At 45.6% G+C, this 13,974-nt stretch overlaps 1 protein-coding gene across 3 annotated transcripts in view; it reads left to right on the top strand.

Moving 5' to 3' along the window:
- Positions 1-13,636, top strand: part of LOC106569472 (KN motif and ankyrin repeat domain-containing protein 1) — a 29,970-nt gene extending 16,334 nt beyond the window's left edge. The window contains exons 2-14 of one of the 3 annotated variants that reach the window (XM_014140853.2): positions 580-698; positions 849-973; positions 1,977-2,812; positions 3,104-5,012; positions 5,172-5,333; positions 5,839-5,947; positions 9,521-9,685; positions 9,858-9,945; positions 11,560-11,779; positions 12,127-12,269; positions 12,436-12,636; positions 12,746-12,844; positions 12,974-13,636. In XM_014140853.2, the coding sequence (XP_013996328.2) occupies positions 937-973; positions 1,977-2,812; positions 3,104-5,012; positions 5,172-5,333; positions 5,839-5,947; positions 9,521-9,685; positions 9,858-9,945; positions 11,560-11,779; positions 12,127-12,269; positions 12,436-12,636; positions 12,746-12,844; positions 12,974-13,036 (4,032 nt within the window). In that variant the 5' untranslated portion in view covers positions 580-698; positions 849-936 and the 3' untranslated portion in view covers positions 13,037-13,636. Of the gene's footprint in view, positions 1-579; positions 699-848; positions 974-1,024; positions 1,374-1,976; positions 2,813-3,103; positions 5,013-5,171; positions 5,334-5,838; positions 5,948-9,520; positions 9,686-9,857; positions 9,946-11,559; positions 11,780-12,126; positions 12,270-12,435; positions 12,637-12,745; positions 12,845-12,973 lie in introns of those variants that run through there. The other 2 variants (XM_014140872.2, XM_045692716.1) reach the window with 2 other exon arrangements.
- Positions 13,637-13,974: the final 338 nt, after the last annotated feature.

Raw genomic sequence — 13,974 nt, 5'->3', positions numbered from 1 at the left:
CTCCCTGCCAGCTTCACCCCATACATAAACGAGCAGTGATTTGAATGGGAAAATAATGACTTCGAACTGCCTGACAGAATTTTTGTCATACTTTTAATTTTAGAGTTGTGAAGTGTAGTTCACAAGTCTCAATGCCAAACATGTCCCTCCTTACCTGCTTCAGATTGGCATGTGCTGATTAAGTGCTAGGCTGCATGCATTCCTCACAGTCCTAAGCGTGTGTGTGTGTGTGTGTTCAGAGTCCACCCATAGAAATAGAATTCGAACACCATTATGTATTGAGTTGACACTACTGTTGTCTGCAGCACTACACATGTACCTGGACAGTGTCAGAAGTTGACAGTAGGAATTGGCTGGATTAGAAAGGTGTGTGAGAGAGCAGGTTCATAGGACAGAACTCTGGGCTGTGTCCCAAATAGCACCCTATTCCCTGCATAGGGCGTAGAGACTTGCTGTGAGGATCAGCCTTTTTTATAAGAGAACCCCTTCCTAGTAGAAATGTTCCTTCAATGAAATTACATTACTCTCTAAGAAGATAATGGTCTGTCTTAATCACTGTTGTGTGCTTCTTCCTTACAGGAAAAGGGATACAGTATTATAATGCTGGTGCCAAAAGCATACTAGTGCAGTAAGAACTGTTTGATTCTAAGGATCGGTGTTCAGCTTTGTTACATCTCTGCAGAATTATCCCTCATACAGTACGTCTCATTTGGTATTTAGTTACATATGTGTAAGCACTGTTGATCTGTTATTGCCAGCTTGTGTGTGTGTGTGTGTGTGAGAGAAAAGGAGAATATATGCTTTATATTCTTCCAAGATGTTATAAGATATTTCTGTCTATTTGACAGTCTTCAAGATGCACATTAGGTCTTGAGCTGGACTTCACACATGGATGGACCCAGAACCATTTCTTTGCCATAAGGATCAACTGTACCAATGGCTCAAGACACACACATTTACAGAAATGGCCAAGGTATTGTACAATTGTTGTTTCTGTCCTTACCTAATATGCATAGTTAGTCAATATCCTTATGTAAGTGAGCAGCTGAAATATTTGTAAAAGGAGCGAGTTTATAGAATGAATGCCAAGAAAATGGTTGGGCAATATAATTACTTGCACAGTAATTATAGAGTTCAGTTGGTCCAGTCTAAGTAGAGAGGCTTACTGATTGGAGGGTTCTGTCAGCCAATGACGTTCCATTCTGTGTTGGTATAGTCTACTCTTGGCCGATCTCATTTTGCCTCATTGGAGAGACTGGAGAGGATATTGTCAGAAAAGTTAGGAGAGGCAACAATCTTAATACAGGGAGGAGAGAACATGGACAACAATACCGTGTAGGCCTACTGGATTGAGGATGACGTGTAACATTTAGGTAAGGTTGATGCCACTCAGTACTGTTAAATTTGAAAAAATACTTTGCCATTGAACTTGTATCTTCCTTTATTTGCCAAACAAATTTGAGAAACATACGTGCAAATATTCTTGGTTAGAGTTAGCCAAATATGTCTAAATCTATATGTCTAATCTATATTCTAAAGAAATATCTCTAAAGAATCTTGATGCAGACAATGAATGAATTAATAAATACATTGATTCAAATTGAATGCTTTTAGTTCTAGGTCATCGGACGACAAATCAAATACTGGTATGTCTAGGCCTATTGCATTCAAAATCTTTATTGCAAACTAACAGTAGTTCTACATGATACAGTTTGACAACTTTGTCTTCTTCATTTAACTGAATCATGATTTCTACCCTATGTTTGATACCAGGGAGAGCTCTCAGGAATCTGATCATTTCCACATTCCTGCCTGCTGTCTTTCATTTCCTCATACCAACCAACCCAATGTTTTTTAAATATTTCTTCATGAATTCATAAGCCATAACATAACTTCCTGCTTTCTTCTCCTCTGGTCCTGATGGTAGGACATGTACAATTGAACAATAGTCATTTTCTTTAACTCTCTTCTACCAGGTAACAGAGGAAGGTCAGTCAGTGCTACTGAGGCGACCGCCCCCTACTGTCTGGAGACGCCTTACGGCTACCAGCTGGACCTGGACTTCCTCAAGTACGTGGACGACATCCAGAACGGCTCCACCATTAATAGGCTGAGGAGGAAGCCCCTCAGGGTGACCAACAGCAGGGCAGAAGCGCAAAGTGGCACCACACCCAGCCAATCATGGACCTCATCGGAATCCCTGTCCTCGGCGAGTAGTGGTGACACGCGGGTGAGTCAGTCTGCCATGTCGACCGGTAACCGAGGGAAACCCCCTCTTCCTCCACCCCACAGTACCTCTACCACCAGCAGCACCACCCCGTCTAGTCAAGAGGGGTCCTCCGTCCCTTTGAAACCCCAAGAGGGGAAGCCTGCTCCGGCCGTCCGCTCCCTGAACACCCCCAGGTTCAACCCTCTAGTGGAGAAGACCCTGGTGGAGACCCGTTGGCGCTTGGAGCAGGAGAAAACCTCCAGCACCACCCCAGCCCAGCCCCACCCTGAGCCCCATCCCCGCCGGCGCCTAGCCAGCTTCGGGGGAGTGGGCTCCAGTGGCTCCCTGTCCGCCTTCACCGGCTGGGGTTCCTACAACCAGAACAACAGCGGAAACGTCAACAAGCCCCATGCTGAAGGTGAGCTTTCCCTGCCCCTATCCCTCCACCATGGCTCTTCCCTGGGCAGCGGAGGGTCCCTGAGACCCAGCCCCCAGAGCTCTGGCAGGGACACCCCAGTCACGGGCCTCAGCCCCCTGCACCTGCAGCATGTCAGGGACCAGATGTTGATGGCTATCCAGAGGCTGAAGGAGCTGGAGGAACAGGTCAGCACTGAATTAAATAGAACACTAGAATGGACATTGGCATCAGGTCTAAAATGTTAGCCATCTTGGTCAGGGAATCTTTCATTCTAGAAACTGACTTAATGTGCTAAAATAAAGTATAAAAAGCTATTGTGTGTTTTAATCCCAGTATCAATTTATATTAAATAAGAAATTGTTCACAAACCATGTTAAAAAATATCAGTATAATGATTTTGTAGATAGTGTGCAAGTATATGTTAGCTAGCTAGCTAGCCAGTTTTAGTTAGCTGATTTTAATGTATCTCTATACAGGTGAGGAGCATCCCTGTTCTACAGGTGAAGATCTCTGTCCTCCAGGAGGAGAAGAGACAGCTGGTCTCTCGGATGAAGAACCAGGACCAAGAAGAGCTGAGTGACGTGTTCCGGAAGAGAGCCCACAGCATGGGCAGCGCCGGTCGGTTCCGGGTTGGGAAGGCCTCCGAACTCTTAGGGAAACCTGAAGATGGGCTGGAGAACAAGGCAGAGCACAACAGTGCCTCCTCTGGCCTGAAGGAGTTCCAGCAGCTGACTGCTGAGATGGAGGCTTTGGAGAGGAACATCAAGGGCGGTCGCCTGCAAGCACGGCATGGCCTCAACCAGAACACATTATGCAGCAACTGCAGAGCTCACAAATCAGTATCCGTCAGCATTGATGAAGACTTGGATGCCATCTTAGATGTCAGGTCCTCAAAACAACACAGGGACATCGCCGTGAAGACCAAGCCCACAGACACACGATGCGTAGCAACGGGTGTAACTGAGGCCCACCTCGTTGTCACCGCGGATAAGGGGTCGGAGCTAGATGCCCAGCAGAGAATCATAGAAGCTCTGAAGGAGAGGGTATGTCAGTTGGAGGCAGAGGTAAAGGAGTCCACCCTGCAGACGGAGATGGGCAGGCTGAAGCTGGAGCTACAGGCTGCCGGGGCCAGGAACAAGGCTGATAAAGGCTCCACCGCCAGGCCATCCACCCACAGCACCTCCACAGCCACGGAGGCCCTGGAGGCCAGGCCCAAGACCCAGACCAGGAGCCTGGGGGTGGGCAACCACACAGAGGTCCAGGATGCCTCGGCTGGAGGTAGACTGGAGGTGGAGGGGTGGAGCTGTAGTGTTGGAGTGTCCTGTAGGCCGGAGCTGAAGAGTGTGAGCTCAGGACCAGAGGTACCGATGACTTGGTGGGTGGTCAGAGAGAGAGTGGGGACCCGGGACCAATGTGTTGGGAGACAGGTGGTGATGTTCACCCAAGGTGTGGGGACAGGGGTGAGGGTGTGTGAGGCAGGAGTGAACACAGATCTCACCATGGAGAGTTTGGCTGCAGCGAGAAGATGGGGGATGAGGGAGTGTCAGTTGGTGTCGGTGGGGAGCGGGGACTGTACGGTCGACGACGTGATGAGTGCTGTAAAGGAGGTCGGCATGGAAACCGACCCTCCAGTCAGACGGGTGGATTCAGGTGTCATGGTGTCACCTCAGACGGTCTCCCAGCGCACCAACACATCACCAACACTCAGCTCGGTCACCCGTTTCACAAACACCTGCCGCTCGTTCAACACCAACTCCAGCACCAACACCGTGCTCAACACCCAGGAGAAACACACCAACACCACACACACTATCACCCGGAACATCGCTGTTGGCAACAGCAGGGTCCTAGAGCTAATCCAGGCCGTTGCTAAGACCTGCTCCGTCGGCATTGGAACGACCGTGCCATGGGGAGGAAACGCAGAACAACCAACCCAAACCAATGCGGCTGTCGCCAAGGCAACAACCAGAGACGCTGGGGTCGGGATGACTAACGTGAACGACAACTTCTTGGTTGGACTGAAGACCCGGAACATCGCCTGTGGTCCTTCCTGTCTCCCCGACCCCACCAAGACCAGGAGTATTGGGATCGGGGTGGGTGAGGGGCGCATACGGGACCTTGCAGGACCACCATCACTGACACAGACATCCCATTCTCACCAGGCCCAGGGGCAATCCCAGTTAGAGCCTGGTCTGGACCACTACATAGAGAAGATGCAGTGTCTGCTGATGGAGCAGCAGGGCCTGCTGACTGAGAGCTACAGTGAGCTGGGAGAGGTGTTCATCCAGCCTGCGTCAGACACCACCACTCTCATCATGTCACCCATCAACTCTGCCATGACACAGGGAGGCACGGAGGACCGGCCAATACCCTCACAATCCACAGGTATGGATATAGTCTGTCTAGTCTTTACACTCACAGTTCGTGTCTGCAGTGGGTATTTACTAGGAATAATTGTTTTGTATCATGGACATTTTTCTTTATACACAATAATCCAGTGAGTGATTTCTTCCTCTCTCCTTTCTCTCCGTCTCCCTTGTATAGATTGTGTACAGTCCCAGTCCATTGCAGGGCCCGGCCAGTTCACTAACACCTCACCTCAGAGAAACACAGAAAGGTCAGGGGTCAGCCAGCATGTCACCAAGGAGTCAGAGGTCAAGCAAAAGATACTACGCATAGAACACCAAACTTCCTCTGCATTGCACGGTGTGTTTGTTTTTTTGGTATGTGTCTGTTTGTGTGTGCATGTAAGGGGCTGAATGCAGTTGTATCCCAGTGGTGCCTTTTTAAATAGTTCCATAATGTTGATGGGTTGAGAGCGGGAGAAAAATAGAAACTAAAGGAGCATTCTGCTGGCAGACCGCTCCCTAGAAGAAGCCTGGCCTCTTTGAACCAGTAGAACCATGGAGGAGGAAATAGCTCTTTCTCTGGTTTGGCATTGGCTCTGGAAGACCTACTATTGAAATATTTGGGCTCATGCTGGGTTTGGGAAAGCACACATCTCTCACTACACAGCGGTCTGTGGCTGACAGGCTGGAGCTGAAATTGTATGTCTATGTATGAGTGTTTGTATATGTGAGAGAGTTTGTACTCTCTTTAGAAAGTACGAGGCGAAGTAGACATTCAATAAGTTAACAAAATCCTCAGAACTTCACAACAAGTGGTTCACAACAATCAAATTAGAATTCATTGGGAAACATTAACGCTCCAGGTCAGCCCACGAACGCCAACATGCTGAGGTCCATCATGAAGAAACAAGATGGTGACCGAGGCTACACTGGAACCAGGAAGAGCCTGAAGTTTGTGGGTGTGACCACAGGGTGAGGGTCTGATAAACAGTACCAGTCAAAAGTTCGGCACACCTACTCATTCAAGGTTTTTTTTCTTTATTTTGACTATTTTCTACATTGTAGAATAATAGTGAAGACATCAAAACTATGAAATAACACATGGAATCATGTAGTAACCAAATTATTTTTTAAATAAAATGAATATATTTTAGATTCTTCAAAGTAGCCACCCTTTGCCTTGACAGCTTTGCACACACTTGGGATTATCTCAACCAGCTTCACCTGGAATGCTTTTCCAACAGTCTTGAAGGAGTTCCCACATATGCTGAGCACTTGGCTTTTCCTTCACTCTGCGGTCCAACTCATCCCAAACCATCTCAATTGGGTTGAGGTCGGGTCATTGTGGAGGCCAGGTCATCTGATGCAGCACTCCATCATTCTTCTTGGTCAAATAGACCTTACACAGCCTGAAGGTGAGTTGGATCATTGTCCTGTTGAAAAATAAATGATAGGCCATTTCATCTGGTTTGCGCTTAATGGGACTATCGCTGCACAATGCTGTGGTAGCCATGCTGGTTAAGTGTGCCTTGAATTCTAAGTAAATCAACAACAGTATCACCAGCAAAGCATCATAACACCACCTCCTCCATACTTCACGGTGGGAACCACACATGCAAAGGTCATCCGTTCACCTACACTGTGTCTCACAAAGACACGGCGGTTGGAACATAAAATCTCAAATTTGGTTTCCACCGGTCTAATGTTCATTGCTTGTGTTTCTTGGCCCAAGCAAGTCTCTTCTTATTGGTGTGCTTTAGTAGTGGTTTCTTTGCAGCAATTTGACCACGAAGGCCTGATTCAGGCAGTCTCCTCTGAACAGTTGATGTTGCGATGTGTCTGTTACTTAAACTCTGTGAAGCATTATTTTGGGCTGCAATTTTGGAGGTGCAGTTAACTCTAATGAACTTGTCCTCTGCAGCAGAGAACTCTAGGTCTTCCTTTCCTGTGGCGGTCTTCATGAGAGCCAGTTTCATCATAGCACTTGATGGTTTTTGTGACTGCACTTTAAGAAACTTCCGTAACTGACTTTCATGTCTTGAAATAATGATGGACTGTCATTTCTCTTTGCTTATTTGAGCTGTTCATGCCATAATATGGACTTGGTCTTTTGCCAAATAGGGCTATCTTTTGTATACCAACTCTACCTTGTCACAACACAACTGATTGGCTCAAACACATTAAGAAGGAAAGAAATTCCACAAATGAACTTTTAACAAGGCACACCTATTAATTCAAATGCATTCCAGGTGACTACCTTATGAAGCTGGTTGAGAGAATGCAAAGCTGTCAAGGCAAAGTGTGGCTTATTTGAAGAATCAAACATCTAAAATATATTTTGATTTGTTTAACAGTTTTTGGTTATTACATGATTCAATATGTGTTATGTCATAGTGTTGATGTCTTCACTATTATTCTACAATGTAGAAAATAGTAAAAATAAAGAAAAACCCTTGAATGAGTAGGTGTGTCCAAACTATGGACTGGAACTATGTATGTTATGTACAGTGAGGGGGAAAAAAGTATTTGATCCCCTGCTGATTTTGTACGTTTGCCCACTGACAAAGTAATGATCAGTCTATAATTTTAATGGTAGGTTTATTTGAACAGTGAGAGACAGAATAACATCAAAAAATTCAGAAAAACGCATGTCAAAAATGTTATAAATTGATTTGCATTTTAATGAGGGAAATAAGTATTTGACCCCCTCTCAATCAGAAAGATTTCTGGCTCCCAGGTGTCTTTTATACAGGTAACGAGCTGAGATTAGGAGCACACTCTTAAAGGGAGTGCTCCTAATCTGTTTGTTACCTGTATAAAAGACACCTGTCCACAGACGCAATAAATCCATCAGATTCCAAACTCGCCGCCAAGACCAAAGAGCTCTCCAAGGATGTCAGGGACAAGATTGTAGACATACACAAGGCTGGAATGGGCTACAAGACCATCACCAAGCAGCTTTGTGAGAAGGTGACAACAGTTGGTGCGATTATTCGCAAATGGAAGAAACACAAAATAACTTGTTGGCAATCACAGAGGTCAGATGTTTCTTGTAATTGGCCACCAGGTTTGCACACATCTCAGGAGGGATTTTGTCCCACTCCTCTTTGCAGATCTTCTCCAAGTCATTAAGTTTTCGAGGCTGACGTTTGGCAACTCGAACCTTCAGCTCCCTCCACAAATTTTCTGTGGGATTAAGGTCTGGAGACTGGCTAGGCCACTCCAGGACCTTAATGTACTTCTTCTTGAGCCACTCCTTTGTTGCCTTGGCCGTGTGTTTTGGGTCATTGTCATGCTGGAATACCCATCCACGACCCATTTTCAATGCCCTGGCTGAGGGAAGGAGGTTCTCACCCAAGATTTGACAGTACATGGCCCCGTCCAGCTTTCCTTTTGATGCGGTGAAGTTGTCCTGTCCCCTTAGCAGAAAAACACCCCCACAGCATAATGTTTCCACCTCCATGTTTGACGGTGGGGATGGTGTTCTTGGGGTCATAGGCAGCATTCCTCCTCCTCCAAACACGGCGAGTTGAGTTGATGCCAAAGAGCTCCATTTTGGTCTCATCTGACCACAACACTTTCACAACACATCTGACCACAACAGTTGTCCTCTGAATCATTCAGATGTTCATTGGCAAACTTCAGACGGGCATGTATATGTGCTTTCTTGAGCAGGGGGATCTTGCGGGCGCTGCAGGATTTCAGTCCTTCACGGCGTAGTGTGTTACCAATTGTTTTCTTGGTGACTAAGGTCCCAGCTGCCTTGAGATCATTGACAAGATCCTCCCGTGTAGTTCTGGGCTGATTCCTCACCATTCTCATGATCATTGCAACTCCACGAGGTGAGATCTTGCATGGAGCCTCAGGCCGAGGGATATTGACAGTTCTTTTGTGTTTCTTCCATTTGCGAATAATCCCACCAACTGTTGTCACCTTCTCACCAAGCTGCTTGGCGATGGTCTTGTAGCCCATTCCAGCCTTGTGTAGGTCTACAATTTTGCCCCTGACCTCTTGGAGAGCTCTTTGGTCTTGGCCATGGTGGAGAGTTTGGAATCTGATTGATTGATTGCTTCTGTGGACAGGTGTCTTTTATACAGGTAACAAACTGAGATTAGGAGCACTCCCTTTATGAGTGTGCTCCTAATCTTAGCTCGTTACCTGTATAAAAGACACCTGGGAGCCAGAAATCTTTCTAATTGAGAGGGGGTCAAATACTTATTTCCCTCATTAAAATGCAAATCAATTTAAAACATTTTTGACCTGCATTTTTCTGGATTTTTTTGTTGTTGTTATTCTGTCTCTCACTGTTCAAATAAACCTACCATTAAAATGATAGACTGATAATTTCTTTGTCAGTGGGCAAACGTACAAAATCAGCAGGGGATCAAATACTTTTTTCCTTCACTCTATCATGTTTCACTGGTTAAAATCATCTCAGTTCTGTGTGTTGGCTGCAGGTTCAAGTCTACATATCATGGGTTAAACATATTTAATTTGTGTAAGCTATGGCCTAGTAGAGGAAATAACTGAGTGTGTTGGCTGCAGGTGTGAGTCCATGTCCACTAGTGAACCATCCAGCTCTGAAGAAGAGGAGAAGAACGGGAACGGGAGGGAGGTCTGTGGCCTCCAGGATCGGAGCCGAATGGGCGGGAACAAAGGGGTGGACAACAGAGAATGTAGTGGCCATGGGAGGACCGAGATACAGGAGAGGTGAATACGGTAGTGGTTTTAGGGAATGTACTTCACTTAGGCTCATCTCTCCTCGGGGAGCATCAGCCATCAATAACTTTGCATCGCACTCTTGGAATTATTCTCCAGCTTGTTCAGGGTATATAGTTATTGTGCAATTAGTGTATCAAATAACTAGGTCCTCTCCCTACAGTTTTCAGTTGAGTGAGAAGATGCTGTCTGCTTGCCATGCACTGAAGACCCATCTGAGTGACGACCAGATTTTATCCAGCAGAGAACTGGTGAGTACTGCTAAACAGAGGCCAGTGGCACAAGTAGACTGAATGGAAGTGTGTGTGTATGTATGAATGTGTGTTTGTTTGTTTGTCTGTTAACAAGAATGTATGGGAATGGTCATGAACATTACTGGTTAATGACTACAATTGTGACTTTAGGAGCTATCTAATTGCCTGTGTCCCTTTTGATTCATCATACAAGAATTTATGAAACCATATAAATGTTGGCACGAGGTCAACTCGATGTCTTGGAATCTAAACTAGAGGAAACAATATTTCATTTGTGACATGTATAACTGAGGAATGTGCCGACTCCTGTAATTTTCTGCCCTCTGGTAGTGTTTCTGGGCAGGGACTTCAAGGCCTGGTTGTGTATGAGTTACAGAGACACCCTCTCTGTCTGTGTTCCAGCCAGACAACAACATGTAGCTCTGTCTTGGTTTATATCCTTTACGCCTCTTGAAACCTAACTGACTCTGACGCCACCATATGTGTTCCACATCATCTGCTTTTTATCTTGTCATAGTGACTGGTTGAGTGATAGAAAACAGAAGGAGAAAGAAGAGCAGGGGTGTAATCATTAGTCCAAACAGTTTCAAAATGGAACATTTTGCAACAAAAATTTCTACTGGACAAATTCAGGTACTGTTGGTCCCTCCCCCATTTTGTTCTGGTTGCTTCCGTTTAAGAAACATTTTGCAACAGAGTTGGTATAATGAATACATCCCAGGGGAGAAAGAAGAGCAGGGATGGAGAGTTTGAGAGAGAGAGAATCTTATTCACACAGTGTTCTGATATGGTAGCATAGGGCTGTTCAATTCTGGTTCTGAAGAGCAAAAACACTTCTGGTTTTGGTTTCTTCCTGGTAGTTAATTGTACTCACCAGGTGTCCCAGGTCTGAATTATTCCCATATTACAAGAAGAGGATGAGAACCAGAAGTGTTTCGGCCCTCCAGGACCGACAATGAACTGCCCTGTGCTAGACCCACCATGTGATATCCTTGACCACTTTTCCTAGTCCTAACCATACCTAATGTTCTGAACACCACTCAAAATGCCCTGGGCACTAGTCCCCTGTAATAGTTACTTTTGTGGTGAGAGGGAAGTTGTGGATGATCTGTAACTGCCATCAGCAGTCAGTCAGTCTCCTCCCTAAGGAAGAGGGTTTGGTGAGGTCAAAGGAACTGAAGTATTGGCTGATTATGTTTATTTTCATTCAGTAATGTCCCTATAATTACAACATGTCTCTGGTAATTCACTGTTCAAATTGCTCTGCACACACTGCATGATGGAGGGTTGCTAAATTGCAGTACTGTGTGTTCGTCCTGACTGACAACAACGCCTGTTTTTGCTTTTTCCAAATTAAAAACACGAAGGCTTGACAGTGTGACTTTGTGTTTGGCTGCATTTGTTTTAGCTCACCCTGGTGTGCGGGGTTTGGACATTTAGACCATGCCATTGGTTCTTAAGTGAAATCTCTGCCTGTCCAGACAAGCTATTACAAATTCACCTAATGAAGGTCTCTACTAGGAGTGTGTGTATGTCATAAATGTTTGTGTGCCCATACATGTGTTGGTTGACGTCCTGCTTAGAATGTATTATCCTGTGTCCCACCCTCAGCGGTCCTGCCTGAACATGCTGCAGCACGAGTGGTTCCGTGTGTCCAGTCAGAAGTCAGCTGCTCCGGCTGTGGTGGGGGACTATTTAACGGCGTTCCGGTCAGTTTCTCCAGCCGTGCTGAGACACGTAGCCAACATGGCGGACGGTAACGGTAACACAGCACTCCACTACAGCGTGTCCCACTCCAACTTCACCGTCGTAAAGAGGATGCTGCTGGCAGGTACTGATTCTGACTCAGACCTGAACCTGACTTCTATTTGAACCTCTCACTCATATGATGTTCTGTTGAGTACATTAATCTAAAATGTGTTCTTTCAGGGTATAGAAAAGTTTGTGGTGGTCATGTGAGGAGAAATGTGTATATTTTGGGATGTGAGCACTCAGTTTGTTTGGTTGACCTGACAAAGCAGCGAATTTGGAGCTTTAACAGTGTGCGGGCCTTCTTGTTCTATACTTTCAGAGTATCCCCGCAATCTGGTCAGAGGGTTTTAACTGAGCTACCCGTAGTGTTATTTTTAATTCTGTGCCATTGATTTGTCACCTTTCCTCTTTTGGCCTCCATTCAAGATGTGTGTAACGTGAACCAGCAGAACAAGGCAGGATATACCCCCATCATGCTGGCTGCCCTGGCTGCTGTGGAGGCCCCAGAGGACATGGAGGTGGTAGAGGAGCTCTTCAGTAAAGGAGATGTTAATGCCAAGGCCAGCCAGGTATGTGGAGGGACAGAGTCGGGGGGGGTTAAGCTTTGACAAGTTAAGTCAGCTTGTCTGGTCACTGGCTGAGTGTGTCGTCTTCAAGCTCCCGAGTGGCCATCTCTTTGAGTCCATCTTTCTGTCTCTGACCTCTTACTGCTGACCTCTAACCCTTGACCCCCAGGCTGGTCAGACAGCCCTGATGCTGGCAGTGAGCCACGGCAGGATGGACATGGTGCGGGCCCTCCTGGCCAAGGGGGCAGAGGTCAACCTTCAGGATGATGAGGGCTCTACAGCGCTAATGTGTGCCAGCGAACACGGCCACGCTGAGATAGTCAGGCTGCTGCTGGCCAAGCCAGGCTGTAACGCCACCCTGAGTGATAGCGTGAGTTACTGTGTGTGTGTTTGTCACTCACCGTAGCAGACTATCACTGTGTTAGTGTCTCTGTTTGTCTGATTCACTGTTTGTGCCCTGTTTGTCTGTGTGTATGCAGGATGAGAGCACGGCCCTGTCCATAGCTCTTGAGACTGGACATAAAGACATAGCAGTGCTGCTCTATGCCCATGTCAACTTCTCCAAATGCCAGGCAGGGGTTCGTAACACGCAATATCTATAGATCGGGTCCCTCAGTTCGTTTTTATATACCTATTCTATAAAATGATGTACATCTGTTCCATACCAACTAATCGTGTGTGTGTGTGCATCCACCCTCTTTCCATAGGGAACCCCTCGTCTCGGTAGAAATACACCCCCCAGTTCCGCTGGAAGAGCCGTCTTTGAATGAAACTACCCGCAAACCTCCACCCTCGCTGCTACACATAGACATATGCTTAGTGTATGGAATAATTTGTGATGGTTCTATGTGGCCCTTATAAAGGGTTTATGAAGGCTTCAAAGTTGATGTTCGTTTTAAAGCGGGACCAAGATGATGCCCTCGTATCCAAGCACTCAACAAGCGATCTGAGACCACAATTGTAAATCTTAGCCTAGTGAAACGAATGAGCGATGTAGTCTATATGGACTGCCTCTTCTCTTGTCCAGGTTGACAGCTTGAAACTTAGAGGTTGCTAGGCAAATCACTCTCCTACAGTAATTATATCCCCACTACCTGTGGCCTTTCTGTGTAGGAGTTTAATTTATTACATTTTAGTCTCTAGATTGAGTACATTGCATATACATGCAGATCATTTCATTCTATGCCCTCAAACACCAATATATGGAAGATATTTTTTATGTGATTGTCATTGTATATATGATATATTTAAGCCCATTGGAAGTACAGTTATGCATTTACAATTAGTATATTAGGGTTAAATATTTCATTGTTAGTATAGTGCTCTGTCCCTTATGCTTTTAAATAATACAATAAACTGAAGTACCTCAATATTTTACATGTGATTTTTACCCTTTCTAAATAAACAGGACAGACAGTTGATATTTGTACCTGGTGCCACCTGCTGGGACTTTCTGGTTGAACAGCTTCAGAACATCACTGTTTGAGAAACAGAACTATGTAATGTTTCCTCCTTGTGGTGCTGTGGTGAATTAATTTATTTGATTTATTTCACCTTTATTTAACCAGGTAGGCAAGTTGAGAACAAGTTCTCATTTACAACTGCGACCTGGCCAAGATAAAGCAAAGCAGTTCGACACATACAACAACACAGAGTTACACATGGAGTAAAACAAACATACAATACAAAAACAAGTCTATATACAATG

Source organism: Salmo salar, chromosome ssa01, assembly GCF_905237065.1.
Source record: "Salmo salar chromosome ssa01, Ssal_v3.1, whole genome shotgun sequence".
Classification (NCBI taxonomy): Eukaryota; Metazoa; Chordata; class Actinopteri; order Salmoniformes; family Salmonidae; genus Salmo; species Salmo salar.
This window is presented reverse-complemented; position numbering and strand designations above follow the sequence as displayed.